At 48.0% G+C, this 27,638-nt stretch overlaps 1 protein-coding gene and 1 long non-coding RNA gene across 7 annotated transcripts in view; one reads left to right on the forward strand and one right to left on the reverse strand.

The window, feature by feature from the left end:
• Positions 1-27,638, reverse strand: part of SRGAP3 (SLIT-ROBO Rho GTPase activating protein 3) — a 331,526-nt gene continuing 303,888 nt past the window's right edge. For 2 of the 6 annotated variants that reach the window (XM_081821625.1, XM_081821634.1), the window contains 7 exons: positions 25,741-25,846; positions 25,298-25,525; positions 22,210-22,289; positions 11,958-12,138; positions 10,607-10,756; positions 8,227-8,554; positions 1-5,404 (listed from right to left, as the gene is read on the reverse strand). In XM_081821625.1, coding sequence (XP_081677751.1) covers positions 4,991-5,404; positions 8,227-8,554; positions 10,607-10,756; positions 11,958-12,138; positions 22,210-22,289; positions 25,298-25,525; positions 25,741-25,846 — 1,487 coding nt within the window. In that variant the 3' untranslated portion in view covers positions 1-4,990. The other 4 variants (XM_081821647.1, XM_081821643.1, XM_081821652.1 and 1 more) reach the window with 4 other exon arrangements.
• On the forward strand, positions 1,285-25,044 carry LOC145721815 (uncharacterized). The gene is made up of 3 exons (XR_014145731.1): positions 1,285-1,365; positions 18,415-18,508; positions 24,541-25,044. It is a non-coding gene; the product is annotated as an uncharacterized LOC145721815 (long non-coding RNA).

Here is a 27,638-nt window from a genome sequence, read left to right on the forward strand (position 1 = left end):
TTTGAGAAAAGTTAAGCTGTTTTATTTCACAGGATAGCTCCACGTCAAACCAGCAGGCACCATCAGAATACGCAACAGAGGATCCAGTCAGACACTCTATAGGACGGGCGTTTGGTTGTTAAGGTAGAGAAACGATATCCGGAAGAGGGCGACACTTATCATCACATGGGGACAGGCAACCAGCAATTTCCTAGGGTTGTTTTCGTGGGTTTTTTTTTTTTTTTTTCCTGACACAGTCTGGGGAGGAAGGAAACCAAAAGAAACTAAACTGACCAGCCACTCTGAAGCAATCAGAACCAAATCTATTGCCAAACCGTGTAAACAGTCACACTGCCCGGAACTAGTCTGGGCCGAACTCTAGCCAGAATCTACTTCCATCTAAGGAAGGCCAAGTGCACTCTGGTTGCTCTGGTTCAAGGAACAGCTTTGTTATTTGCCTGGGACAGTTCACACAGGAAGGAGGTGTCGGCAAGGGGCAGCGGTGGCCATTCGGCCAGTCCCAGAGGATGGGACAGTGGGACGCTTGGCAGACCGACCTCAGAGAAGCCAGGAGGAGTCCGGCACGGCAGCGAAGTCCCTTCTCTCGGCTCCCCCAGGGCGGCTTTGGGTATGTGGGGATTTCTCTCCACGGCTGCTCCGAAGAGAGGAGGCCCCAGAGAACCGGGGAAGTTGACATGAAATGTCAGCATTAGCTCTGCATAGCAGAAAATCAGCTAAGCAACACCTCGCTCACCCCTTCCTGCCTTGTCCTCCCCGCCCGTCCTCCCGAGCCCCACAAGGGTCCCCTGCCAGGGTTGGGAGCCAGCCATTCTTCTTTCTGGGATTCTCAGGAGAATGAGGCATTTGCTCAAGTGTGGAACCATCTGGACGTGTGAAAAGTTAGGAATAGAAAGACTGAGAGAAAGAACCATCACATTAGTCCTTGTGGTTTTCCATCGGCCGCGGACGTGTGCTGAGTGCTAAGGAGCAACCAGGCCCCAGAAGTCCTCTGCATCCATGCCTCCTGAATGAGAAAAGTATACCCAACAAGGCACTCCAAGGGACTCCAGCAGAGAAGCCGGCCCCACGTAAAGGCCCTTCCCCTCACTGGCTCCCCTTTGTGTACCACAACCCAGTTCTGAAGTGTTTATAAGGCAGATCTCTGAGGTGCTACTTCCAGCCGGGCGCCAAACGCTGGCCCCGTTTCCCTGCGTCTCTTCCCATTCGGATTTCTTCGTTGAATAGAAACCTTTCATCCCTTGGGAATCCATTTCTCTCCTGCCTCTTGGCCTGGTGACCTCAGAGAAAAGACTCCCAAGTCTAATTCCCAAGCTTACAATTCCCTCCAGTTGTGTGCTCTGTCCGGGGTTCAAAAGGCGCTTCAAGGTGAGAAATCGTTAGCACTGAAAACAAGGAAAGGCAAGAAGTTTTCATAGAATCCCACAGCTCAGAGCAGCTCTTTAAGAGGAAAGGGGAATAAAGGGAGAGAGGGAGAGTGGGGTAGGAAGCACGGCTTGTTCTCAATTTTATCGGAGAAAGGTCTTTAGCGGCGGCTGGGCCCCAGGGCCCAGGAAACTAGACCAGGAATGAATTGTCTTTGGTCAGTTTTAAATGAACATCTTGCTGGTTCATTCCTAAAACAGACTAAAAATCGGTTACACATAAAGACAAAAGGCTTGACCTCAGGGTAAGTCGAAGGTTAAGAAAAGAAATCATTCTGTGAAGAAAAAAAATAAAATGCCCGTTATCAACGAACTGATCAGTATAGCTCTCAGTAATGGCGATGAACAAGTAGGTAAACACCACTCCCCCTTGTACAATTGGTTATATTGAGGACTACTAACTAGGTTTACTACATTTCCCCCACACTCACTGTACAGTTAGGTTTCTGGTATTTGTTTTTTTTACATTGATCTATCTACTAGGTGCAAAGATTTGGTGAGTGGCATTGGCTATAATTTAATCGTAGCCTTTTTAAAAATTACAGTTTCACATTTTAACAGTTACTTTCCAGCATTTAAGCAAATACAGCAATATATAGTGGACTAACACAGGCAGGAGTCAGGAAGAGAATGCCAATGCTCAGTGACCGTGGATGGGACAGGATGCGTGTGGAGGGTGGTGGAGACATGCATAGTGGCCAGATGAGGGAGTAGGGGGGGAGCGCAGGAAAGGATTTTTCCATTTGGTTCTGCGTCAAGGGTCAGATCTGGGGCTGGATGAGTAGGGCTTCCCTAAATGTGAACTCATCAGCCGTTTCCCAGTGGAAAAATAGGTGCTTAAAAAAAAACAGCTAAGGCTCTGCCTTCAGGTAATTTGGTTAAGGGCAGATCCATTTTCAGTAGGGAAAAATGCAGTCAATTCATGGGAAAACCCACACAGTCTGACTGGTGTTCTATGTATCAGGCAACAGATTTGTCAACTCAGATTTTCGCTTTTCATCTGGTAGTCATGGCAAAGAATGTGACATCTGGCACAGGAGGCTACTGCATTTAAGGTCTGGGGGTATCTCTGGGGTAGAAATGAGAAGCCTGTGTCCTGGCTGGACGGCATAGTGTCCTTGCAGGTAAACGTCTGACACAGCCCTTGCTCTCGGCCATCCATTAAATCTTGGGCACGTCACAGCACATCCCAAGGCCTTGCTTTCTTTTTTAAGCTGTAAAATGGGGATGTCGTCATCTGCTCAAAGACAGAGGGGCTCCTAACTCGTTCTGAGGCTCTTTCATTTCCGGGAGCTCAAACAGAATGGTTCGTTTTAGGCTAAACAAGGAAAGTTTGTCATTGACCTCTCTCTGGCACTCTTTGTGCCCTTTCTCGATTTTTCCACTGAGTGTGCAAACTGCCAATCCCTCCGACAAGACAGAACAGCTTAGCACTCCTACACACCCAGGTATTAGTGATTTAATAGGCCCCTCCCCCTGGGGCATATTTACCTTTTTATGGAGGACCAGAAGAGATGGGAAAACTTAATCCAGTGGGGTGAAATGGTAATGACAGAATTTCAAGCATCAATAGGTAGTATCTCTGTAGGGCTGTGCTTCAGGGCTCTTAAGAAACTGTTAGGAAAATTCCACTGCCCAGTTCTCAAATGCCATTAGGAGACTTCAAAAGGAAGATCCTGGATGGGTTTTGATCTAAAAGACTTACCTTACTAATGATAATAAAAAGAGCAATCGTGTTGGCACAGTGCTTTCCAGCTTACAGAACCTGCTCATTTACATTTTACCTTTGTTACCTTCATTTTATGGAGCAGGAAACTGGGGCTCAATGAGGTGGAGTGACATGCCCCAAGTCCCACAGCTCCTATGGGGTGGGGGCTGGGAAGCAAACACAGGACTTTTGACTCCAAACCACAGCCATGGAGATACACTCAGAGGCCTTGGGAGAAAGAGAGAAAGCTTGAGAACAGTAAGGAGACCCTTGGCTTGGAATGAGGGGATGAATAAAAGTGGTCCCCATAGGATCTGATCCACCTGTGTTCCATTAGCCAGAAACAGCCTATCTCTGGAAAATGAAAAGATCAAAAGAGGAAGTAAAATGGAACAAGAGTGATCCAGAAGGCCTTTTCCCAGCTGAGAGGGAGAAGTCTAGCTCCTAATTCCTAAAAGTCACTCACCTCACTTCTATCACCATATTTGCAATTACATTAAATGCTCTGGAGGTGGTGGGGGGAGCGTGGGGGGGGGACAGGGGTTGAGAAGGGAAGGGAAGGGAAGGGAGAGAGGGAAGCCATTTCACCTGCATAAACTCAACCGGAGTGTTTTCTGGGACGGAAAGTGCCAAGGATGGCCCCCCTCTGGCCCCTGCTGAGAGGCTCCTGGGCCTCATGCAGGAGGGCACCAGCCAAAGTGGGTCACGGACTGATTTTAAATTAAAATGATATGACTGAAAGCCTCCTTGCCTGTTTAGTTCCAGATCTGACACAGTATAATTAGTAGAAAGAAGAAAAGAAAAAATTAAATATTTTGAAAATGGTATAAGTTAAACCTCTATAGTTACCACAGATTTATTCCTACAGCGTGTCTAGGTTTTGAAGTGTTCCACACCACTGTTTTTGTTTTTCCTTTTTCCCAACCACACAGAACACTGTGCTACGATGGGGCTTAGGTTCTCACTACCCCCTTTTTCTACATACAAACACAAGGATGCTGTGGTCAGGGGCCATCTCGCCAACATCCTCCCGTGCCTTCGGGGGTACAGTTGGCCCTCGGCCTCAGGGTGGAAAGGCAGGGTCTCTGGGGTGGACGGGGCGGGGGGGTGTTCTGTGAAGGGTTCCCCACCTCTAGGAGCAGCCTGCTTGGGGGTACCGCCTGCCCCACCCTTCCGTTAGGGGCAGACTGTTCTGGAAGGCCACGACTTCTGGAGACAGTGGGAGACTATTGTGTGTTTTTCTGCAGGTTAGTGGTGTATTGCTTCGTTCGAAGTCACTGAGGCCTCTAAATTCTCCCAGAAAGGTCCCTGTAAGTCCCACCAAGTAACTCAGCAGGAGGTGTTTGGTGGCATGGGTCTGAGGTAAATCTAAGTTTCATAAAAAGAAAAAAGGAGATCCTATATACATTTAGTCATGTGTCCAGATCTAGTATATGTATATAGATGCATAAATATATATATATACACACACCGACACATACATGTATGTGTGTATATATGCACACATATATATACACACATATTTATGTATGCAGAGAGAATGTCGAGAGAATAATTTTCCAGTGACCATAGGCGGGGAAGCCGTCGAACATTTTGGCCCAAGCTGAGGAGATGCTCTAGTGGGGCCTCCTGCCCTCCCCACCCCCCCCCCCCCGCCCGGGGTCCCTGCTCGCACACGGGAGGTCTGTGGGATTCACATGGCTGAATACCAGCTGCGGCCAGCGCCCGGGCCTCTGCGCTGCACAGACGCGCTTCCAGGCGACCTTCTGGTCCCTGCCCGCCAAGGCCAGGAGCCCGTGGCAAGGCCGCGGAGGTCACAGAGGCCCCCCTCAGCCGTGGCGGCGCCGCCCCGTGCTGTAGGTCACATGGTGCCCGACTTGTCCGCGGAGCTGTTGGGGAACATCTTCTCGGTGGGCGTCACGGCCGGGCTGCCCACGCCCGAGCTGCTGCTGCTGCTGGAGCGATGCTGCACCACCGGCCGCACGGGCCGCATGGGGGGCGGGCGCAGCTGCGCGCCGGCCAGACGCGCCGACAGGGCAGGCTTGAACGTGGTCATCATCTCGGTGGACGAGCTGCTACTGCGGCGCATGGCGGCGTCCGGGTCGCGGATGACGATGGTGTGCAGGGGGCTGGCGGGCTCGGAGCTGATGGGGCCCGGCGGGTTCTTCAGGGGCTCCAGGGTGTCCAGCACCACATCTGGCGCCTGCTTGACCGTGTTCTGTCTCTCGAGTTCCCGCAACTCGTGCAGAGCCGTGCTCATGGTCTTCTCGATGTCCTGCCCACGGAAAGAGCTCTGGTCAGCACAGGGGCCGGAGGCCTGGCCTCCAGGCCTGCCCCAGCTGCTAATCGGCCTATGGGCTTCGTACAGAGGCACACGAGCCTCATGCCTGGGATGGAGATGAAATCTCCAGGGTATCCTACGACCAACTGAGGGAATCCGTGTGGGCATCACCTGCACACTTGCCTGCACAGGTAGCAGACTGCAATGAGGGCGGACTACTGGTCGAGAAGGTCGGCTCTGGAATCAGACAGGCATGGGTTCGAATCCTGACTCTGCCACTTCCTTGCTATGTCACTTTGGACAAGTTACCTCACCTCTCTGAGCCTCAGAATCCTCATTGGTGAACACAGATCATGATAACACGCCCTCAGGGGGCTGATGAGTGTGTTAAATGATACGGTCCCTGTGAAGAGGTTCCCATGGCCCCTGACACATAGTAGGCACTCACAAATAATAATGGCAGTAACAATGGTAATAAGAGAGCACCAATCCAAGCCCTTTCCTTTCGTAGCTCATTTAATCCTCACACTTACAAGGTAGGAACTACCATTATGCTCATTTCACACGTGAGAAAATGGAAGCTCAGCCTGGTTAAGTAACTTGCCCAAGGTCACACAGCTAGTTAGTAACACAGCCCAAGTCTCAACCTAGAGCCCAGGCCCCTAGCCGTTATTGTTATTTTTTTAAAATTATTTATTTATTTAAGTAGTCTCTACCCCCAATGTGGGGCTCGAACTCAACCTGGAGAACAAGAGTTGTACGTTCTTCTGACTGAGCCTGCAAAGCACTCCACCATTATGGTTATTTAAAAAAAAATCCTTGCCCATAGAAAAATTCCTTGGTGGTTATATATTAGAATGTCCACAAAGTTCACACCAGAATAATGCGACTGTCACTTTCTTCTCTGTATTGTAATCAGAAAAGTTTGCTTTTTAAAAAATGTAAATTTTAAAAAGCAACAAAACCTCTCATTTGCCTATGCAACTCCTGGAGATTAAGAGCTCACCAGTAATGAGAGCATTTTGGATGACAGAGAGAGCCGTGAAGGCAGTCCAGGACCCGGGAGCAGCGGGGCCCATCAGGTCAGCCTGGGTGGGGGCTCATCATTCCACCTTCCCAGGGCTTCTGTTCCTCCTCAAGCCGGAAGGGGGCGCTGCAGCTGGAAGTCAGCATTCAAACCAGGAGCCCTGGGCTATGGCAAAAGGCCTGGATTTTTCAGCGGAAAGACTCCTCTGCCATTTGCTGGCTGTGTAACCTTGGACACGTCTCAGGCCCTCTGCCCCATGCTTTGCTTCTCTGGTGAAAGCCCCTACACTCACCGTGAAGATGGGATGAGAGAATGGATGTGATGGAGCTTTGTGAACTGCCAGGCAGTGGTTTCACACTCCCTTGAGCCAGAGCCCCTGGCTCACACAGCTATCACAGGGATGCCTCCATACAAATGGGGCACAGGGAGCCTCTCAGGCTGAGCTAGGCCACAGCCCAAGCGACCCGGCCGCTGAGGGGACAACAGGGGATATTGCTTAAAACCGCTACTAGAAGGCGTGGTGTACAACCTCCAGTGACCGTGAGCACTCTTAAGACACATTTGCTTTTCTGCCCTGAGGCAAACCCAAAAAAACGGCAAGTCTGGTCACGCTGATGCAGTTGGAGCCTGGAGATGTCCTGCCGGCCCCTTTCCGCAGCCGTGGCCTCCTTTACTCTCTCTCCTCCCCAGCCCACAGGCGGCCTCCTGCCTGCCCTGAGCCCCCACAACAGGCTCCAATCTGGCACAGGCAGGGTCCCTGCCTATCCCTTTTGCTTTGTTAAGAGACTATGGGATGTCTGGTCAACGGCGAATAGTAGCTTTTATGCTTCTTCATGACATTTGATCCCTTGCCCAGAACACTAGCTACTTTAAGAATGCGATTTTTGTGCTTTTATCCAAAGGATTAGCTGTGGGGGACCTTCTATATGAGCGGAGAGATGGCAATCCTCTCCCCATCTTTACTATATCCCAGCCCGGCAGTGATAATGCCTGCTTTCCATTTCCCGTTCCGCTTAGATGAAGTCCCCAGTGGACTTCACTGCTCTCTCTGCAATGCTGCAGCATGAACTGAAAGGTAAAACTGTAAAAAATAAAGGCAATGATTACCCCTCTACCACCATCCCCACCACTCCACCCTGGCAGAGTGTGAGCCAGAAAGACAGAAAGCTCAGAGAAAGAGCAGCTGAGTGGTTTAGGCGTGAGCCTTGCATTAGTCTGAGAGGTAATGCAGCAATCTGCAGAGTGGCGCTGCAGAAAGGCGCTCAGGGAAGATGGACGGCGGGGGGCAGGGTCTGGGGCCATTTTAGGTCATCACTGTACTGTCAGAGCCTAGTGCAGTGACTGGCACACAACAGCGAATCAATCGATATTTGTCAATAAAGGAACGAATGAATGAACAGATGAATGAATGATCAGACGAATGAATGAACGAATGAACGAATGAATGAATGAATAACTCAACTGTGCCATCTTGTGGAGACAGACACCTGCCATGACCACATCCCTCTCATCCGGCCTGCCCCCAGGGCAGGCATCCCCCCTCTGCCCTGGAGACTGGAGTTCTTCGGTTTTTACAGAATCCCTAGCCAGCAGCTGCAGCCCCCCCAGCTTCCGCTCCCATGGGGAGGCCAGCAGGGGGACAGGAAGCCAGCTTGCTATCTGCCTTGGGTTCTAGCTTAACCTTGAGCCTGGTGTAAAGGGCAAAGTGGCTCCCCAGTCCGCAGGCTCCCACCCGGCCGCCCCTCTGGGGTTCTCAGCTGGCCCAGCCTGCCTTCCCACTAGCCCTTACTTCTGCCAGGGCCTCAGCCTCCAGGGACTTGTGGTCCCCCAGGCTGCTGTGCCTGGTGGAGCCGCATGTTGACCTCATCGAGTGCCCTTCCGAGAGAGCCTTCTTGTCAGGGTAGTTGATGCTGCCGGCACTCCCAAATGTCGCCATCCTCCGCTTCTCAGGGCTCTCGATCCTCCCCCGGGTGAGGGGGATTTTGTGGGGGCTGCTGGGGCAGGCGGCGGCCCGGGGCGGCGTGTCTATGCTGGGGCCCAGGCCCCGGGGTGGGCTGTGGGTGTCGCCCCCGCTTCGGCGCCTGGGGATGGCCGCTCCGTCAGATCGTAACCGCACTCTGCAAAGGAGCCAGGGGGCGGGGGCATGGGGCAGAGGTCAACCCTGGCAAGTCTCAGAATGGATCAGCTAACCCCAGGCCACACACTACACACTAGTCTAAGAGACAGGTATAGTAAAGCCTCATTCAGCCAAACTCAATTGCTCAATGAAAGCACAGGCTGAGCATGTAACTCCATGGCAAGGGGCCGGTTTAATCTGCACACACGAAGGAATTGGAAGCATTCTGCTTTCCAAACTGCAGACGGTGGTGCTACTAATTACACAATGAATCTTGTCTACGTGTCAAGTCAAGGGTAGGAGAATTTCAACCTGGGAACGCTTTAGTGATGGTTAGTTGGGCTCATGATATGTTCTTATGTGGTTCAGGAATTTCCATGATTCTGAAGGGCTTCTTAATTGGTCTGAAGCATTGAGGCTTGACTGTACCAAAAAGTCACCAGCTCCCTGCAAGCACAGGAGGGAGTCCCGGGGAACTGGACACCATCCCATGTTGTCACCCACCCCCAATCTTCTCAGCAAAGGGCTATTTCTATGGGGCTTTTCCAGATCTTGGAAAACTAGTCATCAGGAGTAAAAACTGCATCACTCAACATGCCTTCCATGCATCTGGCCACCTTTCACTCTTTAGGGAGGCTCTGTCAGAGTGAAAAGGGGACTAGAGTATCTGTTAGGAGGGCTGGCTTTCCTGTGTCCTCTTTCAGACCCATTTCTGGTAAGTGGGTATAATATTCCTTGCCCACTTTCCAGGGAGCTTTGGTGGGTGTGAAAGCACTCTGAAGATAAAAGGCTCCACCCGCAGGTGATTTTGCTACATCCTAGGGAGGTCAAGATTTGAAGGGAGGGGAGGCTGGAAGTGGCAAGGGGGTGGGAAGAAGGGGCAGACTGTTGGAACAGACTGTGACTGAAGGGCTAAGTTCAATGTGGTCAGCAGCACTTCAGATCCAAGAGCCACCAGCCAAGCTAAGCACCGCCTGTGGGTACCCCAACAGGACCAAAGCATAGGTGTTGGAGAGAAGGAAATATTGAGAAAGAAAAGAACGAGAATAAAGTACAGGAGGGAGGGAAGAGGGAGAGGAAGAGCAAGGCAGGAGAAGATATGGCCCTCCTAGGATTCAAGGAACCATGGCTTTGTCTTCTGTCTACCCCAGACTTCCATTTTGCCCCCAATTCCTTTACCTATCACACTGCCTGAGCCGTTAGCTGAACTGAACAGAATATACTGAAAGGAGGCACGGAAACTTCTGCCAAAGTAAATTCATAAACATATGTTCCTATTGCGACTCTATCTCTGGCTCTATCTCCAAGTACCCATATGTGGAAGCTGATCCCATGACCGCTCCGCCAAAAAAAACGAAGAATATGACATTTTGAGAATCTGATTAAGAAAGCAGCAAGAAACTGTCAACTTCTCTTTTCTTCTTTTTCTTAAATTTTTTTAACGACCACATTCTTTGGACCATACAGGCATGCAGAACGACAAGCACAGCTCCTTGCCTGGCAGAAAGGTCACATGACAGCCCAGCCCACACACCGGGAGGGAAGAAATTGGCAAATGTTCTCCCACCAAATCAGTGGGTGGAGTCGAGTGTCAATTTCCCCCCCCACAGGCGTGGGTGTGAGATTTCTGTGTGTGTAGTGCACTTCAGGGAGTAGTAAACCTTACATTTTTAAATATAACAACTTAGGTCTTCAACAGAAAATGGGGAGGAGGTATAAGAACTGGAGAGAGGTAGGAAAAATACTTGTCAGTTTATAACTCTCTCTTTCTCCCCATTTATTATTACTATTTTACATAAAAAGCATTGATTTGCCAATATTTGTCTTTTTTCCTTCTCCACACCTCAACTCCAAGCTGGACCCTTTTATGCCTGGCATTCTGGGGCCAGTTCCAGCCAGGAGCCCCCCATCCCCCAGTGTGTCTGATATCACATCCTGCAGGGAACAAGGGGCTACAATAGCCTCCCTCCCTCCCCTCTGCCCCCCTGTCTCTCCCAAATCAGACAGAGCTGGGCATGGCACTAGCAGGAAAAAAGGAATCCGCATTTCCTACCGGCCCATCACCCCCCCAAAGCCGTAATCCGAGATGTGCTCCGTGGGCGACTGGAGGTCGTTTTTGGAGGAGGCCTTGTCATCCAGCAGTGGCCCACTGCTGGCCTCGCTGTCAGCCTTCTGGCTCAGGCTGTCGGAGAAGGCATCATCCCTGGGGAGAAGGACAGATGTGAATCGGCAGTGCTTTGCTCCAGAGAGCCCTGGATGTGCAGGGCTCCTGGAGACCTGTCTGAAGGGTGGATCCACACACACCTTATGGTTAACTTATGCCCATCCTCGGGATGAGGCACTTCCCACTCTGCACCTTAGCATCACACACACGCCCACTGGCTCGCTCTCTCCTAAGTTACTGTCTCGGGTGGGAGACCAGCCCCCCCTCTGCCCCAGGCCTACCTTCTCCTCTCCCCTCCTCTAGGTTTTTCTCTCCCGGGCTGCTCCAAGCTAGGACAAGCTAAACGCTGGAGAGAGTGCTGGAGTAATGAGGGGAGGAGCCTAAAAGCTGAGCACTGAGAGCTGAGTCTCCATGCGGGGTCCTGAGAAGCAGTTTAGGGCTAAGCAAGGGAGGAAGAAAAATGCCTCCATCCCTCCCGACCCAGGGTTTTGGATAATTGTGAGGTGGCTGCCAAGGTTCCTCCACTGGCATTTCTCTTGTTGTCTGCCTGGCCTTGGCCTTTTCTCTGGTTTCACACCATCTCCTCTGCCATCAAAGCTTATGCTTTCCCTTGGGAGCCAGTATGGTGGTTGCTTCCTTGATAAATCAGTTCCACCTGAGCCTGACTCAGAAGGAGTGCGTGGCTTTCAAAGAAGAGAAGGTGTAGACTTTCTGGATCTTCGGGTAGGGCTAGGTATTTGGGATGCAGGCCTTTCTTTCTAAAAAAAAAAACAATATTAAAAAAAATAACAGTATCCCGCTAACTGGAAATGAGGGGATGACTGTTTCTGTGCATCCTCTGAGCGAGCCACCTGGGGGATAGAGACTGGTGGGCAGTGAAGGGGACGGTGGGCTGGCCGCTGAGTATAGGGAAGGCCCAGGAGGGTAGAGGAATATGGCCAGATCCACTGGATGCTGAGAACCAGGGCAGGTGATGAATGCCAGGTGGATCAGGATGGTGAGTCAAAGGCACCAAATGCTACCTCTGTGTGCTCTAAAGGATGACCAGTTTGCTTATTTGTTAAGTGGATCACCATTTAAGGGGAAGTTAGATATAATCCATTCTTACAAAAGACCAAGCGTATCATACCAGTGAGAGCAAATGGTTCGCATATAGCCCAACACTCCTATTCCTGTGCCCATTCAAGACATCACTAATCGATTATGGCATTCTTCACAGAAGGTCTGGATTCCCACTCACATGTCCTGTACGACTATGTACTGATGTGGGATGAGTCCGTCCACACCATTGTGACGACCCTCCCACCAATCCTCTGAGGCGCGGTGGTACAGAAGCAGCGAGGCCCCCTTCTTGAAGGACAGCTCACGTGGGGACCGCCCCACATAGTCAAACTTGGCGATGGCCTCGATCTGCTCCACTTCTAGAAGGAAAGCAAGGGAAAGAACAGCCATGAAGTGAGTAGGATGGCAGCCAGGAGCCTTGCTCAGATGGCCTTGGCTTCCGCAGGGGCAGCACAGACAGCAGGCCGGTGGAAACAGGGTGGGCTGGGGGCTCAGGACACCAGGTTCTAGCTCAGATCTGTTCCCCATGCTGCGGCCTCAGGCAGGCCATCTAACTTCTGACATACCATATCCTTATTTTCCACTACCCCTCTTGTTTTCCACTTTCTAACACTAATTAAAATAATATCTTAAGAAATTTCTTTCTTCTACCTCTCGATACAAGTTCCATTTCTATTTGTCCATGAACTCTTTCTCTCTTTGTCTACCTGTAATACTTTTAGTGGTTCTTATCTTTTGGGTGTATGTGGACTCCCATCCATGCAAAGATGCTGTACACAATTTTTAAGGGCTTCCAGAACTCTTCAGAGCTCATTGTAATGGACTGTTATGGTGTCCCCCCACCCCCAAATCCATATCCTTAAGTCCTAACTCCCAATGTGATGGTATTTGGAGACGGGTGTTTAGGAGTAATTGAGGTTAAAGTGAGTAATTAGGATAGGGCCCTAATCTGATAGGACTGGGGTCCCTCTATGAAGAGGAAGAGATACAAGAGATCTCTCTTTTTCTCTGTGAATGTACACAGAGGAAAGGTCGTGTGAGGACACAGTGAGAAGGCAGCTTTCTACAAGCCAGGAGGAGACGCTTCACCAGAAACCAGCCCTGACAGCACCTTGATCTTGGACTTCTAGCCTCCAGAGCTATGAGGAAATAAATTTCTGTTGTTTAAGCCACCCAGTTCTGTTCTGGCAGCCTGAGCTGAATAACACATTCATCCATGGACTTAATGTGGGGGGAGAGAGAATTCTTACTGGGGTCACAACTCAAGCTTATCTCTTTGCACACACACATTTACCAATCAAACCTTTATTCTTCACTGGTTAGTGACAAGCCCTGACTGGATTAAGCAATGAGGCTAGGGCTCTTGCCCCTGAGGCACTCCTACAGCCCAGCTCCATCACCTCAGGCAGGTCACATAACCTTTGTACACCTCAGTTGATTTTGGAGGATTAAAAGATAATGCATGTGGGAAGACATCCAGATGGCCAATACACACATGAAAAAGTGCTCACTATCACTCATCATCAGGGAGATGCAAATCACAACCACCATGAGATAGCACCTCACACCTGTCAGAATGGCTACTATAAAACAACAACAACAAGAAATAACAGGAGTTGGTGAGGATGTAGAGAAAAGGGAACCCTCTTACACTGTTGGTGGGAATGCAAGCTGGTGCAGCCACTGTGGAAAACAGTATGGAGGTTCATCAAAAAATTAAAAATAGAACTACCTTATGGTTCAATAATTCCACTGCTGGGTATTTCTCCACAGGAAACAAAAACACTAACTTGAAAAGATAGATGGATAAATGGATGAAGAAAATGTATACAGATACAGTGTATACATGGTATATAGATACAGTGGAGTATTATTCAGCCATAAAAATGAAGGAAAATCTTCTATTTGAAGCAACATGGATGGACCTTGAGGGCATTATGCTAAGTGAAATAAGTCAGACAGAGAAAGACAAATACTGTATGATCTTGCTTATACGTGGAATCTAAAAACGAAAAGAAACCAAACTCTCAGATACAGAGAACAGACTGGTGGTTGCTAGAGGCAGGGGGTAAGGAGTGGGCAAAATGGGTAAAGGTGGTCAAAAGGCACAAACTTCCAGTTCTAAAATAAATATGTTCTGGTGATGGAATGTAGAGCATGATGACTATAGCTAGTAATACTGCATTGCATTGGAAGTTGCTAAGAGAGTAGATCTTAAAAGTTTTCATCACAAGAAAAGAAAATTTGTAACTATGAATGGTGACTACATGCAAACTTCAATGTATGGATGTATGTTACCTAGACTCACTGTGGTGATCACTTTGCAATACGAGTATCGAATTGTTATGTTATCCACCTGAAACTAACATTTTATATGTCAATTATATCTCAATTAAAAAAGAAATATACTAGACTTTAATAGATTTTTTAAAAGATTTATTAGAGAGAGAGAGAATGAGAGAGAGAGAGCGTGAGAGGGGAGAGGTCAGAGGGAGAAGCAGACTCCCTGCTGAGCAGGGAGCCCAAGGCAGGACTTGATCCTGGGACTCCAGGATCATGACCTGAGCCGAAAGCAGTTGTTTAACCAATTGAGCCACCCAGGCGCCCTAGACTTTAATAGATTTTTAAAGGCCATAATGTATGAAAGTCCTTAGCATAGTACAGATATACATGAGGTCTTCAGCTGATAGTAGTGCTCATGATTACGATTATTATTTCTAGTGGCTTTACCCTATGGGGTAGGTCCAGACAAGAAATCTAGGCAGGTCACATAACCTCTGTACACCTCGGTTGATTTTGGAGGATTAAAAGATAATGCATGTGGTTTTATTTATTTTAATTTATGTGGTTTTCCCAAGGCCATATACCTAGTGAGGTTTAGAAAGAGACTTTTTGGGGAGCAGGGATGAGCAATGCCTATGATTTATTTAATCTGTGTTAAGGCTGTACCCTAAGAGATGCCCATACTTGGTAGAAAACTGACTGTGGGGCGCCTGGGTGGCTCAGTTGGTTGGGCGACTGCCTTCGGCTCAGGTCACGATCCTGGAGTCCCGGGATCGAGTCCCGCATCGGGCTCCCTGCTCGGCGGGGAGTCTGCTTCTCCCTCTGACCCTCCCCCCTCTCATGTGCTTTCTCTTTCTCATTCTCTCTCTCTCAAATAAATAAATAAAATCTTTAAAAAAAAAAAAAGAAAACTGACTGTGAATATTAATGTATTTATACTTTAAAGCAAGCACAAAGATGTTCGACACTAGAAAAATACATATATTTATGTATATATTTACATATATAAAAATAATAAATGCATTGAATTCTAATAGAACAAAAGAGTAATGAAAATGACCCCTGCTCTCTCTAGCCTGCAGCTACCTTCCCTATGCTGACTCTCTATTGCTCCATTCTTTATGCATTATCTTGTATCTGTCCATCCAGCCATCAAGGAGTTGCTGCCTGGGTGTCTAGGTCCTGCCTTCCGCATCTCCAGAGCCTCCCACGGTCACTGGGGGTGGTCTGGAGTTGGGAGTGGGGGGATGAGGAGGGATGGGAAATGTAAGGGGAAGAAAAGAAGAAAAGAGGAGGAGCAGAGCTGAGCCGCAGGCTGAGAGATGGCACGTGTGATTGCAGACGCCATTACATAAGTATGTGTGGTAGAAAGAGTAATCGTAGCCACCATTTATTAGGAAGTCTCTTATTTGGGTTTATCATACCTGAAATAGAATATGTGATTCTCCCCCTTATCACTATCCCCCACACCCCTCCCCAAACTTACTTAATTCTTTCGTCTTCCCCATCTTAGGAAATAGAACCGTCTGCCCGCTTGCTCAGGCCAAAGCCTTCCTCTTGAGCATCACACATCTTTGCCATCAGCAAGTCCTCTGAAGTGTCCCTGAATCAGACCCATCTCACCACCTCCACCGCCACTGCCCTGGTCCAGACCGCCGCTGTCCCTCTACCAGGCCTCCCCCTTCCATGTGTGTTTGGTAGAGCCATTTCTCCTCAGGGCAGCCAGAGGGATCTTTTAAAATCATAATCAGATCATGCAACTCTCTTGTTGAAATCCCTCTGAAGGCTTCCCTCTGTGCTTGGGGCCAACCCCAAATGTCTTCTCACAGCTGCTGAGGTCCCTCTGTGCTCAGGGCTTTGCTCCCTACTGCTCTCTCTCTCACTCAGTCCCTCCCTCACGGCCTCACTAGCCTTCTTAATGTTTCTCTTCCAACACTGTATTCTGACATTTTTCAAACACAGAAGTAAAGTTGAAAGTGAACATGCATATACCTGTCACCTAAATTCTACTGTTAACATTTTACTGTATTAGCTTTATCACATATCTATCCATCCATCTATCTATCCATCTTATTTTTTAGTGAATTTTAAAGTAAGTTGCAGACATCAGTACACTTTACGCCTAAACACTCTGACATAAATATTCATAGAGCCTTCTTGATGTTTTTAAAACATTCCAAACCTTTTCCTGCCACAGGACCTTTGCACTTATTATTGCCTCTCCCTGGGATACTGTTCTCCCAGATGTTTGCATTCATTCACATTCAACAAATATTTATTGACCCTTGTGTGCCATTTCCTAATTTCATTCAGGTCTGTACTCAAATGTCTTTGCCTCAGCAAGGCCAAAGGACTTGGCCACCCTTGATTACAAAAGTGCTGTCAAATCACTCTAACATTTTCTCTTGCTTTATTCTTCTTCATAGCACTTAGCACAACCTGAACTTGGGTGTGTGTGTGTGTGCATGTGTGTGTGTGCACTTATAGTTTGAAAACTTGTTTATTTTTTATCTTTCTTACTAAAATGTGAGGTCCATTAGGACAGGGATTTTTGTTTTATAATCTACTATTTTCCCCCTTCTAGAACAGTTGCTGGGATGAGTTGGCACTCCATATTATTTGCATGAACAAATTAGGCTTTACTATGTGTTAAGTGTTCTACTTATATTATCACATTTAATCCTCACAACAACACGTGTAGCACTATCTTCATTTTACAGATGAGGAAACTGAGGCTGAGTTGAAATGATGTATCACACATGGATCAGAAGACTTAACACGTTAAGATGGCAATACTCCCAAATTGATCTACACATTCAGCACAATCCCTATTAGAATGCTAGCTGACTTCTGTAGAAACTGACAAGCTGACTCTAAAATTCATATGGAATTGCAAAGAACCCATAATAGCAAAAAAAAAAAAAAATCTTGAAAAAGAAGAACAAAATTAGAGGACTCACACTTCCTGATTTCAAACTTACTACAAAGCAACAGTAATCAAGACAGTGTGGTGCTGGCACAAGGTCAGACATATAGTTCAGTGGAATAGAACTGAAAGTCCAGAAATAACCCCCTACATCTATGGTCAACTGATTTTTTATAAGGGAGCCAAGATCATTCAATGAGGGAAAGAATAATCTTTCCAACTAATGATGGTGGGATGACTGGATAGCCACACACAAAGAAGGAAGGGAGTTGGACCCTTACCTCACACCATATACAAAAATTAACTTAAAATGGACTGCCAGACATAAGACCTAAAACTTAAAACTCTGGGAAGAAAATGTAGGGTAAATCTTCATGATTTTGGATTTGCTGAAGGATTCTCAGATATAACACCAAAAACATGAGCAACAACAACAAAAAAATAGATGAACTGGATATCATCAAAATTAGAAAACTTTTGTGCTTCAAAGTACACCATCAAGAAAGTGAAAAGCACACAGAACATGTGTGCAAATCATATATCTGATAAGAAACTTTTATCTAGAATATATAAAGAATGCTTACAACTCAATAATAGAAAAACAGGGGTGCCTGGGGGGCTCAGTCGGTTAAGCGTCTGCCTTCGGCTCAGGTCATGATCCCAGGGTCCTGAGATCAAGCCCCGCATCGGGCTCCCTGCTTGGCGGGAAGCCTGCTTCTCCCTCTCCCACTCCCCCTGCTTGTGTTCCCTCTCTTGCTGTGTCTCTCTCTGTCAAATAAATAAATAAAATCTTTAAGAAACAAAAACAAAAACAAAAACGAAGTGACTGTTCCATTTTATATTACCACCAGCAGTATGTGATCTTTCTCAACACTTGTTATTATCTGACTTTTTGATTCTAGCCATCCTAGTGGGTGTGAAGTGGTATCTCACTGAGGTTTTAATTTGAATTTCTCTCATGACTAATGATGCTGAGCATATTTTCATGTGCTTGTCATTTGTATATCTTCCCTGGAGAAATATCTCTTCAGATCCTTTGCCCATTTTAAAATTTGGCTATTTGTTTTTTTACTTTTATTTATCTATTTATTAAATATTTTACTTATTTACTTGAGAAAGAGCAAGAGAGAGAGAGAGAGCACAGAGGGAGAGGGAGAGGCAGACTTCCCGCTGAGCAAGGAGCCCAATGCAGGGGACAAGGACAGGAACAGCCCCTGCTTGTGCACTCTCTCTCTCTGTGTACATGTCAGATAAATAAATAAAATCTTTTAAAAAGTGTATTAAAGTAAGATGATGGATGGATAGATACACAATAAAATAAATATAACAAAATGTTAACACATGTAGAAATTAGGTGGTGGGTTTATGGGCATGACTGTACAATTTCCATCCACTTTTCTGTGTGCTTGACATTTTTTTCTTAAAGGAAATATCATGAACTGCAGGCCAATAGAAATGTTACCCTGATTGCTGGTAGATGCCTGGAACAATCTGATGAAAACTATGGACTCTTCTCAGAGGTACGCATTCCAACAGAAACAAAATGTTGCTCACAATGGACTTCCTAAAGCCCATTTATGGACCCCTCATGTAGCCAAAGAGTTAATGGCTTAATGGCTTTCCAGATGTAGATGATGGGCAAGGAGTGGGAGGCCACTGGGAGAATTTCAGGAAAATATCAGTGAGAGAACGGTGATGCAATTATAATTGGAAACTGATGTATTGTAACTACATGATCATGTTTCTGTTACTGATTTTAGTAGTTTCCTGACCTGGCAGCCTAGGTCCTCATTTAGCTTCCAATTAATAAAGCTGCTATTGACAGGCTGCTTCGATGTTTTCACTTGGCATTGTTCTGATAATCAAGGGTTCTTAGCCTAACCATGGTTTCTTTATAAATCTTGGAGACCAAAGAGCAAGCACAAGTGAATTTTCCAGATATATACCCACGATGTGCTAACAGACTCCAGGCAGGGCAGCAGGCATCAGCTAAGTACAGAATATGTTGAGAAAGGAAAGGCCAGATAACTACGTTTTTCCTCCAGTTTGGATGGTCACTCACTGGGCGAACCATCTATTACAAAGACATGGTGTCGTGGTTTTCTGGCCAATTTGACCTTCGAAGTTTACTGGGCTCCGTTCATAAGGCTATTTTCAAGAAAAACAAAGACACTGATGATCCCCCAAATGAAATGTCTTAGAGGAAAGTAGACAAAGGTATCAGGAGGTTTAGGCTGCCAATAAGCAGTTAGATCCGTAAAAATCCCCGGGTTCAGTTTCTTGATCAGAATTAGGGGGTTTCTAGCAGACACAGTGTAATGTTTCCTACCACCTAGTTGTCCCAGACACTGCGCTAAGCTCCTTCAGATAGGTCACCTCATTTTAACCTAGGCCACAATTCTCTTGGTGCTGTCATTCTTACTTTACAGATAAGGAAACTGAGGTCTGAAGTTACATGGCTTCCCAAAGATCACAGGGCCATGAAGGTCTCTACCTGTCTTTCAAATCCAGGTCTCCTTTCTCAGAGTCTAGTGTCCCTCAACTGTTCCTGCAACTCATTATTTCCGTGACTGTTTTGATTGGAGCAGGCGTGTAGGTAAACATTTAGGAAAAGCAATTAATTTTCCTCCGATGAATGCTCCTGACCCCGCAGCCACCACCAACACACAGGAAACAGTGAGGACCTTTAGGGAGCATGGAACTGGCTCTCCTGAAGCCAGCTTGTTGCCCTTCCAGGATGATCTTTCTGTCTTTGTCATGCTCAGAAACCAGCAACCTGACAAGGAACAATCGAGAAGGGACCTTCTGGGGAAGCAGACAAGAAGCTCTGACTTACCCTGTTCTGGGGATACTGTAGGCCTCTACTCCAAGAGGAGGGAGGCAGCATTTTATGAGGGGTTTTCCTTGCTGGGATGAAGCCTGCTGGGTGTGCCCTGTGGCTGTTTCCTCATGCACCCACCAAGAGCTGTTCTCTCTGTCCCTCCTCCTCCTCAGTCCTGGGCCCCACAGCAGCCTTCCAGCCCCCAGGCTGAGGAGCTGTGGGGAAACTCAGCATGTGCAGGATGACCCGCAGTGACCTCAGCCCCCAGGCAGGTGGGCTGCGAGGGTCCTCAGAGGGCACCTGACCCACCCTCCTGCAGACACACATCTGCCTCCACCAGCAGCAGTCTTAACAGATCTGAATGCTGAAAAATCAAGCTGTTTTCCCCCAATGGGAGAGGAGAGACTGAGAGCAAGATCTAGAGCAAGAAGGAGCTACACACACATACACACACACACACACACAGGGAAATAAAGCAAGCAACAGATAGGACAAGAAGGGAGAAGGAGAAGAGCTGGAAGTAATAGAGCAAGAGACAGAAAAGAAGGAAAGAGAAAACCAAATCGCTACAAACAAGCCGAAGGTGGCAGCCTTCACATCCCCAAACAAAGGCTCTGCAGGACATTTTCCTCAGCGCGGGATGACTTGAGCCTCTGAGGATTCTGGCAGAACTGAATGAACATCACACCTAGATTTGCTCTTCCATACCTGTGACTCAGGCCTGACCAATGGGTTCCCTCTTGGGCCACAGTGATTGGTTCTTGGTGGGATGTGTGAATCCAGGCAGTCCTGAGACTCTATCCCAGGAGCTTTCTTGGAACCATGATGAAAAGGAAGCTCTTTTCCACGGGGACTTTGGACAAAAGAACAGTGAAACCCCAGAACTGCCAAAGACCACACCACACAGGGATAGCCTACCTGAGTATGAAGCCAACACAGAGGGAAGCAGAACAGAAGATGGAGACAAATTCCTGACAAGATCAACTAAGCTGGATCCAGCCATGCCTGAAGCTATGCCCAACCTGGGATTTTTCAGGTACATGATCTGAGGTCTTTAATGCTTAGGTCACTTTGAGTTGGAATATCTGCCATTAGCAAGTGCAAACCCACCTATCAGTCTTGAAACCAGCTCTTTCACCAGCTCCCAGAAACCACACCTTAGTACTACATACCAGCTCTCCTGACAAAAATGGTGGCCAACAGGGCCTAGGACTGTCCCAGAGGGAAACATAGAAGCCCATAAGAAAACCTCTACATAATGATTTTTTCAAAGTAAAATTATCACAGGGAGAAAGGAGGGCTATGCTTGGTCTATACAGGATTGTGTTATGACTTTCATGGGTCCCTTCCTCCATTAAAAAAAAGTTAAAAATTATATTCTAGGGGCGCCTGGGTGGCTCAGTCATTAAGCATCTGCCTTCGGCTCAGGTCAGGATCCCAGGGTCCTGGGATCGAGCCCCACCTTGAGCTCTCTGCTCGGTGAGAAGCCTGCTTCTCCCTCTCCCACTCCCCCTGCTTGTGTTCCCTCTCTTGCTGTGTCTCTCTCTGTCAAATAAATAAATAAAAATAAATAAAAATAAAAAAATAAAAATTATATGCTACAACTGACTTGATATAAAGATGAATATAATACAGGCTGGATCATATTCCTTTTTCCTCATCATTTTAAAAGAAACTAAAACATTTTCACGGGTCCTTAAAAGGACCCTGGGCCTGGGTACCATGCCCATTCTGTCTAATGGATTCATTGGTGTTGGGCCCATATTATCCAGATTGCTTGTCTACATGGTCCAGGTTCCCTAGAGATGAACCCAACTCTAATCTCCTTGGCTAGAAGGGGTGGAAGGGTCCAATGAGTCCCTCAAAGCCCAGGCCCACCTTCCCTCTCTCCCACCAGCACTTCTCTGGGTCATCACTGCCTGGCTTCATCTTTGGGGCATCCACGCACTGGGGACACAGCTGTAGTTCGGCATTATTTCTGTGGGTCACGGGGAGCTGCTCCTAATGTGTCAGGTAACGTGACTGGGAGCTCCTCAACAGCCCATGTGTCTTTCATCAAAGCACCCCAAGTCCTAGCACAGGCTGGGGGCAGAACAGATCCCTTGTGGGGGCAGAACAGGGGACAAAGAGTGCTTCCTACTTAGCATACTCTTGTTACTCAGGATTTGCACTTGGGCCAGGCAGGACACAGAAAGGGAGGAGACAGGCGGGTAGGAGTGTGGCGAATGGGAGTGCACATGTCTCCGAGATCTTTCTGGGTCCCCCATCTATTCTGGAGGGCAACGTGCCGACTTGCAAAGCTGGAGGAGGTTGTGTGGGCCAGCCCAGACGTTGTGCAGGCATGAGTCAGCATGAGAGACTCCAGGTAAGCTCACTGGCCCCAGGTTCCCCCTAACTCACCTTCATCACTGGTGTGAGGCTCCGTGCCATTGTCGTGGTCAACTTCATCGATAGTCCCTGGCTCGCTGTGTGGACTATCACTGCAAGGAAACATGAGAAGGCGACGCATTCGGTTCTGTACCCTCATGCTGTCCTCAGCTTCCCTTAAGTGCCAGCCCCGCCCACCTCTGCGCTTGACTCAGGTCAGGCCCAGGCCAGCACTGTCCTATCTTATCCATCTGACCACTCATGGGCCCTCCTAATCTCCCAGCCCCTTCAATGGGAAGCTATCCTGAATAACCTCCCCCAGCTTCCCCCAGCCCTGGAATTTGCCAGGCTGCCAATTCCTAGGAGTTCCATATGACCCAGAGATCAGTGTAAAACCCTGGCATTTATCCTTGGAAGGACCACGGGCCAAAACAGGAAGGAACTTTGGAAGTGCGGTGAGTCATTCATCTAACCTGGTTCCATGTCTTACAGAGGACGTGACATGCCCAGCAAGGTGGAGTGAAGCTCGCAAGGAGCAGGGTTCTCAGGGCTGCCTCAGGATGCTGTGTGCAAAAGCCTGGGCCAGTCCACGTGGCACCAGCAGGCTGGCAGCCATGATGGGCATGGGAGGAGGTAGAGTGAATCCAGACCTGTCAGATTCATTATTAATACACTCGATAATTTCACCAGCCACTAGCCCCTCTCTAAATGATAAGCTTCTTGAGGCCAGGGTTTATTCACATAGTCGGTTTTCTAACTGAGCCAGTGATGGAGTCCTGATATATGCCAGGCACTATGCTAGGTAGGAGGGACACACTGATGGGTAAGTGGACACATACTCTGCCCTCATGGGCCAGGAAATAAAACTGCTGCAAGTTGAAATGTGCTATGGAGGAACAAATGAGCAGAGATAAGAACAGCAGAGGGACCTGCACTGGGTGGTCAGGGAAGGCTTCATGGAGGAGGTGACACTTGCAATGGCATTTGAGAAGATACGAATTTCATTATGAAAAATTCTCCACTGCATCCTGGATAAGGTCCAGACACTGCACAATGGCTTAAGACCTTTCATAACCTGGCTCCTGCTGGCCTGTGCAGCCTCCTCCCTCACCATTCCCTTGGCATCTGCAACACTGTGGCCACATAGAACCACTTTCCAACTACTTGCAGGACCAAGTCCAGAACATTCTTTGCCCATTCTTCACCTGGATGACTCTAGTCTATCCTACAGGCCTCCGTTAAGTCATTATTTCCTCCAGGAAGCCCTTCCTGACCTCGCTACATTGGCTCAGGGAGCCCCTCTTCTGGAACTGCCTGTTTCCTCCTCCCCCAGAGCTCCCTGCATCAGGGATTAATCCTGTTCAGGTCACATCCCTGCCCTCCTGCCCAGGGCCTGGCCTGGGACAGACACTCAGCAACAATCTGTCCATTCGTTGAATGAATGAATGAATGAATGTTGTCCATTACAGTGAGACCCTCAGCCAAATCCCCCTTTCTGGCTTTGAAAATACCTCCAATATAATTAATAGTTTTCCTTTCTCATGGGATACAAGTGGGACTAAGAAGTGTGGTTATTGTACATTGTTCTTTGGTAAGTACAACAGATCTTGAGGACCTTCCCAGAACACTAATGATATATATTGCAGCAAGAAAAGAGAACCGATAATGGTTGCAAACACTGCATGAAAAGCTTCTCTTTGTCCAGAAAGTAGGCTTGCTGGCTGTTTAATGTTTCTATGACAAAACAGGGACAGATGTGTTCCTGGTGCCTCAAATAAAGTTACAGAGCTGTGATTACAAGACAGCAGAGCCCGATATTTCTATGGGGGATGGGATGGGAAACAAAGGGGCTGGGGCGCCTGGGTGGCTCAGTTGGTTGGGCGACTGCCTTCGGCTCAGGTCATGATCCTGGAGTCCCGGGATCGAGTCCCGCATCGGGCTCCCTGCTTGGCAGGGAGTCTGCTTCTCCCTCTGACCCTCCCCCCTCTCATGTGCTTTCTCTCTCATTCTCTCTCTGTCAAATAAATAAATAAAATCTTAAAAAAAAAAAACAAAAAACAAACGGGCTGAAATGTCTCCCTTTTTTGAAGCGATTTAAGAGTCCAGGAATGCTGTGATAATCAAAAGACAAACTCCCCTGTAGGCACCTAGCTGAAAGCAGTATGGGGAATACCTAAATATACAGCTGTGTGTTGTCCTGGATTGGGAATAAAGAATGAATAGGAACCCTTTGGCTGGTCTCTGTCAGCTGGTGTTCTGAATCCACATTTCAGAACATTTCCTATGTTTACCACATTTTAAGGTCTTAGTCTGGGAAAAGTAGTCAGCCCTGATTTTGATTGGTTCTAACATTTTTCTCCCAAGACCCCATGTAGCACCAGGTACCCAGAGGTGCCCAACTACCAACTGCTGACCTGGCGTGGAACTCTCAAAGAACGTGAACTCACTGTGTTTGGAAAAAACTCCTTTCTCAAGAGGTTGATTGAGGTGGGGATTATTATCCACTCCCCTGCTGCCTGAGATGGGTTTGTGACTCACTTGGCCCATGACAGCTTGACATCTCCTAACCAATGTGATTTGTTCACCAGACCCGAGCCTCAGCAAGGGGATATCATTCTTGGATTTGTGTTGGGACACTTGGGAAGAAGAAGCCCTTTTTCCACTGGGGTTGCTGAGAGAATGTGCTCTAAATCTGGAGTTACCAGATGCCTTCCTGAAGCCACCAAGGGAGAGACTGCCTGAGAATGAAGCCAACACAGAAGAAAGAAGAGCCACGGGCTGGGGATTGCAGGACCAAGTCCTGATGATAATAGCTGAACTCCTGGATCCAGCTATACCTGAAGCCATGATGTTAGACTTTTTAGTTAAGTAAAGTAAATCAATTACTTCCCATTTAGCTTAACCAGTTTGATTTGTATTTCTGCCCCTTATAAACCAAGAGAGTCTTGCTGATGCAACTATCTCTCATATAAGGCTGCGGCAAAGCTCAAATGAGGAAATGCATATGAGAGTACAGACTATAAAGCAGTAAGAAAATCGAAGGGTTTCTTACTGTTCCTGTTCAACAGCAACAACGATAGTGATGATGATAGTAACAATATTAAGAAGAACAGAATCTTACCAATATTCTTCCCCTCCAGCCATGCATTTTTCATACACAGGTCCCTCTAGCTCCCGGGGGCTGGGGAAGATGGCTTCATGATGGATGATGATGGTTTTGATGACTTCATTGACGTGTGCCTGGCAGGACACAGGGTCCTGCCCATCAGGGATGTGCATGAGGGTGGGCCCGAAGCAGATGGCCAGGTTGTAGGGATCCATCATGTTCTCGTCGCTATACTGCGAGAGGCTACAAGAAAGGAGGTACTCACAAGTCACCTGGGAAAGGTGAATCTTCCCCCCTGTGGGTTCTTTCTTTTGAGGGCTCTACTCAACTCCAGGAGGGTTCCATGTTCTATTTTAGGAACAGCTGCACCTGCAAAAGCCTCAGGACACCCCCTCCCAAAGGAGGCCAGAGCTGAGGCAAGGAGGGACCCCCCCACCCCACTTGGCCGGGCAACTCACTGGTTGAGGAAAGCAAAGAGGTATCTCATGACCACGATGACCACTCGGGGAAGGGTGATGAGGATTTGCTGGATCTGGTGCACCCTCTCAGCTGGGCTCTCCAGTTCTGTAACACAAAGGGGCTTTTCAGGGTGTCTTTCATTCTCAGAGAGCCAGGCAGCCAACATCTGCTCCTAGATCAGGCCACATGGTTCTGGGGGAGCCAGTTCTCTCAGTTCTGGGGATTGATCTGTGACCCTCGTCTGGCCACTTGCAGCAAGTATGTGAGTCAATTCATTCCCTTTTATGGATGAAGCCCGTATAGATCGAGTTTCTGTCACCTGATACCTATGAGCCCTGACGAACACTGGCATGGGCCATGTTCCGTTCACCTCTTTGAACACCAGCTGCACCACAGGCACGGCACGTAGTAGGCTAGAAGTGAGTGTTGAATAGACAACCAACTCTAGAGCTCTGTATTGGCCAATGAGCTTGGCAGATGCCTGGGATCTTGTCTCTGAGCCCGGTTTTCAGGCCCGTCCTAGACAGAGAGACACTGGTATTTTTGTCAGTCGGGCCAGGGGCAGGAGCAGCCAGTTGGGCTTGGTAAGGAGACAGGCTTTGTGGGCTCTGCCTTGTGGAGAGGGAAAGTTGGCACGAAGACTGAGCTGCCAGGGTTCTGATGTGTGTCTGCAGGGCTTATGCCCAAGTCTATGCCAGTTTCTTTCTCAGAAAACATGTTTTCTCACAGAGCCCCTCTCTTCAGCCTCCACATTCTGTCAGCATGTTCCTTCTAAAACACCATTTCTCCTGTTTCTCCTCCGTATCCCAGGCCTTTCACAGCGGGCTTCCGCCAACCTAGCCTGCCTCACCTCCTAGCTGCTGCCCCTCCCCCAAGTATCTGAAGATGATACAGAGTTATGCTTCTCAGATGAGGTGGTAGTGCACCTCTGGGCATTTACAGATCCACAGGGCATTCTTTGGGGTTGTCACAGTGACTAGAGAGTACCATTGGCATTTGGGATCCAGGGGTCAAGGTGCCAAGTGTCCTGAATGTATGGGACACACAATAAGACACTGCTCTACCCTAAATGCCAATAGCACCCCCACTGAGGAACTCTGTGCCAGGTGGCCTTAGCCCCGATCTCCCTCTCACAGAGGGCCTTCCTGCCCCTGGGTCTTTGCACACACTGGTGATCTCTCTACTCTGTCCAGCACACTCTAGCTTACCTTCAAAGTCTGGCACTGAGGCATCTCACCCAAGTCTCCCCACAGAGCTAAAGGTTCTTGGACATTTACTGATTCCGTTGCCCTTTATATAGGTCACTCCCTGTCCTCAGCTTCAGTCATCAGTGCCCTAGTACCCCTCCACTTCAGTACATCATTTTCTTAAATGCATTTATTTAAAGAGGAAATTTTACCTCACTCTGTAAATGAGAAACCAGGACCACTTGCTATAATTAAGAGGTAACATAAAAATAGATATAATGAAAGCAAAACAATATCACTAAATTCTAGGTAGGCACTGTTCTATACAAAAGTTTCTGAGACTGAGGCCCCATCTCTATGTTTAGAAGGGAGACTGACTGACCTCTGAAATTTTCTCCTTGATATAATCACAGGGTTTGGGAGGGAAGTGAGAAGGGATCTTCCCCACCCCCTCCCCAGTGTGATTCAAAGTGTGATCCAAGGTATGCAATGTTATGGGCTTGTACCAGTGGTCAACAGCCTTGGCCACTTAGGGCTCTGCTCAGGAACTAGACTAATGGGACTGAACATGTGACACTAGCTGAACACATGACATGGGGCTGAACACATGACACGAGGCTCAGATAGGGTTGGGCCTTTGTAGCCTGGAATTTCTGAGGGTCATGTGGAGCCTGAAGTGGATCTGGAAAGATGAGCAGGAAGTAGTGTGG

This window comes from Leptonychotes weddellii, chromosome 1, assembly GCF_054177405.1.
Source record: "Leptonychotes weddellii isolate Sample4059 chromosome 1, ASM5417740v2, whole genome shotgun sequence".
Lineage (NCBI taxonomy): Eukaryota > Metazoa > Chordata > Mammalia > Carnivora > Phocidae > Leptonychotes > Leptonychotes weddellii.